General features: G+C 45.0%; 1 protein-coding gene across 1 annotated transcript; it reads right to left on the reverse strand.

Moving 5' to 3' along the window:
• Positions 1-434: 434 nt before the first annotated feature.
• LOC103079520 (glycine cleavage system H protein, mitochondrial) lies at positions 435-956 on the reverse strand. Its single transcript, XM_007464056.1, has one exon. The coding sequence runs from the start codon at positions 954-956 to the stop codon at positions 435-437; it is 522 nt and encodes a 173-aa protein (XP_007464118.1).
• Positions 957-6609: the final 5653 nt, after the last annotated feature.

A 6609-nucleotide genomic window follows, 5' to 3' on the forward strand; every position in this document is an offset into this window, starting at 1 on the left:
AGTAATGTTCTTCACTGGACACTACACAACTAACAAACTTTTCTCCACTGTCATTTATTTCCAGTGGCAAGTTCATTGAGTATTTTGACCCAAATCCAGGGATGGCTGTAAGCAAGTTACAATATTATATAAGGTTAAGATAACAATGTTATCCTTGAATTACATAACTTTTATAACTAGTTTTACCACAGATAATTTCAGGAATTCTGAGTATTATAACTGGAGACTAGCCAAAAAATCACAGGCTGTTGTGAAAAAGATGCATAGTGTTTATGTGAAATCATTAGGAAGTTAAGGGGTATTTTCTTCAGGCAACATTGTTGCAAGTAGTTTCTTTTGCTAAAATTTGCTTTTTAAAAATCTATCCACCACTAATTTAAGACAACTATACTAGATTAAGTTGTTTCAAACTAGTTTATTTAGGGGTTCCATTTTCACTCCTCAATAGATTTTATGTATTTCTCATATGCTTCTTCACTCATTAGTTCATCTAGTTCTGAAGGGTTACTGAGTGTCATCTTGATCAGCCAACCATCTTCATAACAAGATTTGTTGACAAGTCCTGGATTTTCTGCTAGAGCTTCATTAATTTCAGTTACTTCTCCTGATAGAGGAGAATAGAGTTCACTCGCAGCTTTCACACTTTCCAAAGCACCAAATTCCTCTTGTTTGTTCAATTTTGTCCCAACTTCAGGCAGACTACAGTAAACAACATCTCCCAAAGCTTCCTGTGCAAAATTGCTGATTCCCACTGTTCCAACACCGTTTTCTGTTGTTACCCATTCATGTTTGTCTGTGAATTTACGACCCGACAGCAGAACGGGACCGGTGCGCAGCACCCGGACGGCACCCGCCCGCAGTCCCCAGGGCCGCGGCGGGCAGGGCGCGTTGGGCGCAGAGATGGCGCGCAGGCTGCAGACCGCGGCCCGCACGCTCCGCGCCACTCGCAGCGCCATGTTCGCAGGGGTGCGGAGGGTCTCCGCGTAGCATCTAGAGCACCCCCGCCTGGAGGGGGCGGGGCGGGGAGGGCGATAGCTCTTCTTAAGGAAGATCACTCTTTGAGACTTTTATTTTCTCTTCAATAAAAATGTATTGACTGTTTACTGTATGCCAGGAAATGTTCAAGGTGCTGGAGACACAGTTGTGAATAAAGTCAAGTCTTACCTTTATGGAACTTACATTCTGGTGAGATTGACAGATTTAAAAAGCAAGTGATATAAATTCAGGCAGGGCTAAGTACCAAGAAGAAAAATAGAGCAGAGTAAGGGACAGAGTGTGAAGGGGGTAGGTACTGCTTTAGATAAGGGGGTCATCGAAGCCCCTTCTGATGACCGATAGTTGAACTGGTAAATGAATGAAGTCAGAGACTTACATGTGAAGACCTTGGGCAAAGGCATTCCAGACAGAGAAATAGTAAGTGCAGCAGCCCTGAGACAAGAGCTGTAGCAGCTGGAGCCCCCGAAGGAGGGACTGAGGCAACAAGCGGCCAGAAGGCATGTGGCCAGGGAGGGTGTTAGATGCTTCATTATTATTATTATTGTCATTGTTAGTAATGTGTGACAGAAGCCACTGCAGGATTAAGAGCAGGGGAGTGACATGATCTGACTTAAATTTTAAAATCTGACTACAGTGTAACTAGCCTGATAGAAGCTCGGAGCCTAAACGGACAGCTTCAAAAGCTGGATGGGAACAGTTACCAGCTCCTTTCCTTTTCACTTCTTGCTTAAATAACACAGAGAATGTTCAGCTTAGGTACCTGGAAATCAGAGGTATAACGGGCTTCAGGGTTCGTTGAGCCAGCGGCTTAACAATGTCACCGAAGACAGTTTCCCTCCATCTATGTTAGACCTTCAGCATCATTTAACTGGATTGGAAGTCTAATTCCCCTCCGCACAGGGCTGATGGGTATTTGCTGGTAGCAAACCAGCTGCGCACTTTCTCCCTCACGGCGAGAGGTCACGGGTAGCCCAATGTGCATGGCAACAGACCAGGGTTGCCCTTGCTCAGACCCCTTAGATCATGGCTACCCTTGAAATGGAATCGTCCGTGGGATTTAGATGGAGGCCATCTCTATAGCTGAAGGTGGAGTAAGCTTTCCCCAGAGCATACGGGCTAAGTGAAGAGGGGGAGGAAAAACAAGTGAAAATGTGCATGTGAGAAGGACCAGGTTGTGAGGCAGCAATGAGGTGCTAGGCGGGCACCACGGGTACCACTTGCGTTTCCTCACCGTAAGCAATGTGGGGCGCACCCCTTCTCCCTTTCATGCCTGTCAAGGCTTTTGATTTAGTGCTGAGCTTACTGGAGGATGAAGACCCCACATTTTCTCAGACAATTCTTACAAATTAGATTAAAAAGCTTTTAATGACTTTCCCATGTAGTTAAAATTGTTTCTGAAACGCTGATTCTTATGTCCAGTTGCAAAATCACCGTGTGCCTCAGGAACTACATACGCCCATGTTTGCACCACTGTCCTCTCCCCGGGTAATGACAGCTGTCCAAGGGCACCTGTCAGCTGTCACCTGCACAGTTTATTTTCCCTGCGTGAGTAAAGATGACGGTAACTGCTAGAACCACTCCTCATTTAGGATCTTCTCCCTTGTACTTTGTAAATCCAGGAACTTTTTACCAGGCACGTTACCCACCGGAGATTAGAACAGATTAGATTAGAAGGTAAGCAGGAAATGATAAATAAAACAGTGATTAAAGATATACATTATCTTCTCTCAAATACAGAAATGTCAACTTCATTAATAAATACATGAAAATTAAAACAAAATGCAGACTTCCCTGGTGGCCCAGTGGTTAAGAATCCGCCTGCCAATGCAGGGGACACGGGTTCGAGCCCTGGTCCAGGAAGATCCCACATGCCACGGAGCAACAAAGCCCATGCGCCACAACTGCTGAGCCTGCGCTCTAGAGTCCAGGAGTCACAACTACTGAGACCACGTGCCACAACTGATGAAGCCTGCATGCCTAGAGCCCATGCTCCGCAACAAGAGAAGCCTGCGCACTGCAACTAGAGAAAGCCCACGTGCAGCAACAAAGACCCAATGCAACCAAAAATGAAATAAATTTAAAAATAGATAAAGTAATTAATTTTTTAAAATCCATATTAATATTTTCTTAGTCATTTTAGGTCTACCGCTGAGGATTCCTCATGTTCTTCCATAAAGAGTCCAGGCTCACAAATTCCCACCCCCCTTCCATCTAGCCTCTCCAGGACTAAGTAGTTCTGCCTCAGGATCAACTGGGGGCTTGTTAGAAACACAGATTGCTGGGCCCAGCCCGGAGTTTCTGATCTAGTAGATCTGAGGTGGGACCTGACATTCTGCATTTCTATTAAGCTCCCAGGTAATACTGATGCTGGTCTTGTGACCACTCTTTGAGAAACACTGCTTTAGAAAAACAGATTCCTTTCCAGTCTTAAAGAGAGCAGTTCCACTCCCTTCTATTCATCCTGGTGTCAGCAAATACGCAAATCCTGGGGTGCTCACATTTTACTGCAACTGCAAGCACTTATCAGCACATTTTCCCCAACAAATACAGCTCCCTTTCTAAAAGGAATTGTGTGCCAGGTTTAAAGGAAAGATGCCATTTTTCCCCCACTGTGTTGCCTCATCATCATAATTGTCAATATTATTGCCATCTGAATTTATGATGTGATTACTTTGTAGAAAACACTACGCTTAGTACTTTGCATTCATTTATTCTTCAGTCCTGTTGGGAGCTAATTCTCCATGACTCTCTCACATTTCTCCATGTTAGGCAGCATCAGTCAATTTGTTCAGAAGTATTTCCATTCCAGGAGAGTAAAGATCGAGAGCATCCTCTCCCTGGAGACATCCAGGAGAGTAACGATGAAGACTTCACCCTCCCTGCCCCAGGGAAGACTTGCTAACATCTCAGGATAACGAATGTAATAGTTCTCTCCAGAGCACAGAGTGGCCAGGTCTGCCAGCAGCCTCTGGATGCGGTTGGGGGTTTCTGAAGCTCGGTATTCCTGAGCTGTGACGCAGGACCACTGTGCACCCACGTCCACTGGGCCTCTTCATTTCTCCCAAGTGACTTGAGGGGCCGTAAGTAACACACTACCCAAATCCATGTGGGCGCATTGTCCCCACACCGGCCAAATCTAGGGACATTTGCCAAGCCGATCTAGCAGCTGTCACCGGCCACTCCTGAGGAACTGCTTGACTTCTTGGCAAATCTCTAAGATTGTTCTGTTATTTCCATTCTTTGGAAGAGAACAACTGAAGCTTTAGGCAGTTTAATAACATGTCCAATGGTAAGTGACAATGTCAATTACTAAGTGACAGTGGCAAGACTTGATCTCATGTCTGCCTGACTAGAGTCTACTTTCTTTGCAATTGTACATTTCTAGTAGCAATTCTGAGGCCTTTAAAAAAACTAAGAATCAGAAGTCCTCATTCCTGTAGTAAAGCTCTAAGTAACCTCACAGGAAGAAAACAAGTTTTTCCACTCCTGTCAATACACCCAGCGGAGCCCCAAAGAGTGAGAGCTGCTCCTGGACAATCTTCCCTGAGAGCGGTGGCTTCAAAGGCGAGACGGTGGGAGGGGGAAGGGCAAACTCATGTATCTGACGTCATCTTAAAGTTTGCTTTTCCTCTGTTTCTCTTAGTAACTTATAATATTTGTAAATCTGTACAAATATTGTAAATCCGTAAATCTGTATTTCAGTCAGGTTTATCGAGGTACAGTTTACGTACAATAACACTGATCAATTTTAAGTGCGCCATGCGATGCGCTTGACAAACGTGTACAGTCCCGTGACCTCCCCCTTGCTTGTGATACAGATATTTCCATCACCCTAAAATGTTCCCCTGTGCCCTGTTGTAAGGAAGCCCTGCGTCCTTTCCTGGTTCCTGGCAACCACTGATCTGCTTTCTGTCTATTGCTTTCTCTTGTCTAGACTTGCATATAAATGGAATTATGAGTAATTACGTAGTAACTCCTGTCTGACTCCCTTCCCTCAGCACCGTGCTCTTAAGATTCATCCATGTGGTTACCTGGACTACTGGTTCATTCTTTTTTTTTTTTTCCTGAAACAGTAATCTTTGTATGAATACACCACAATTTGTTTACCTCTTCAACAGTTGATGGAAATCTGGGATGTGTTCAGTGTTTTGGGCTATTATGAATAAAGCTGCTATTAACATTTTTGAGTACAAGTCTTTGCCGGAATATATATTTTCTCCCATGTCCTGGGGGCTATCTCCTGGAGGTTCCCGGGGTAAAACCCAGCTCTTAGCATGGCATATGATACTTTTTAAGAGCCTTTCTCTGTCTATCTTTCCCACCATATCTCTAAATATTTTCTGACACAAAGTTTGTAGTCCGTTCATTCATTAATCCAACATCTGTGCACCCAAACAATGCTAAGGACTGGGGATAAATATGAACAAAGCAGAGACAATCCCAGTCCTTACAGAGCATCTAGTGGGTAAAACTGGCTATAAACAAACAAACATATAAAATGATTGCAGGGAATTCCCTGGCGGTCCAGCGGTTAGGACTTCGCGCTTTCACTGCCGAGGGCCCGAGGTTCAGTCCCTGTTTGGGGAACTAAGATCCCACAAGCCACGTGGCACGACCAAAAAAAAAAGTGAATGCAGATCATGAGTGCTTCAAAAGAAACAAGAGATGAGATGACACTAGCTAGCTGTCATAGGGCAGAGGAAAACATGGTTGGAGGTGAGAAGATCATAGAACAACAGACTGGGAGGTCGGCTGGCTCTGCCGTGTGGGTGCAGATGTCATCAAGAGTAATGATAGGGTAGGAAAGAGGAACTCGGTGAGCGCAGAGCCAAAGCCTTTCACGAAGCAGGTGGGTTCCCAAGATGTCAGCAGATGATAAGCCCTGATGTCATTAACTTCTAAGAAATTCTGGTTTTTGAAGGAGGGAGGAAAAGAAATCGTTTGCAGCAAAATGGAGCAAGGAAGATGCTTCTCTCTTGGTCTTAAGGTATGTGGGTGTAAGAAACCAGGATTACACAGGACAAAGGACGAAGGGTTTGGGAGGATAGGGGAGAATGGCAAGGACATTCAGAGTGAGTGTCCTGTGTCAATGGCTTGAGAAGTTTGGGCTACTAATCATAACAGGAGTAAACAGATGAGAGATGGGAGGATGGGTGGGAAAATTGTAGCTTTGGGTCCTGAATATATGGGTCCATGGCTTCTGCTATTTGCTCACTTCTGCTTTCTCCGAGATTCAGAAGCCTGAACGGGGTGCTTTGACTGGGAGTCTGAACATGCTTGCCCACACACTCAGGCCTTTGCAAAGCTGTTTTGACTCGGTCATTTCCCTGTGCTCTGACTTCCCGTTCACGATTCGAGTCAAATTTCACTTCCTCTCTGAGCTCCCCCCCTCACCGTTTTTACCGACCCACAGCCTGAGTGAGCCAGAGCAGACTCGGAAGCTCAAGCATCCTCACGGCCTCCCATTCAGAGTCTAGGTTTAGCTCACACTATAATGTAATTATCGGTCTACATTCCTGTCCACCTATAACTCTCACAACAGCCCTTTCAGGACAGAGATCATGTCACTCATTTCTGATTTGTAGCAATCATAGCAATTCACGAGTGTCTGTC

The sequence above is a fragment of the Lipotes vexillifer genome, unplaced genomic scaffold, assembly GCF_000442215.2.
Source record: "Lipotes vexillifer unplaced genomic scaffold, Lipotes_vexillifer_v1.1 scaffold69, whole genome shotgun sequence".
Taxonomy (NCBI): domain Eukaryota; kingdom Metazoa; phylum Chordata; class Mammalia; order Artiodactyla; family Lipotidae; genus Lipotes; species Lipotes vexillifer.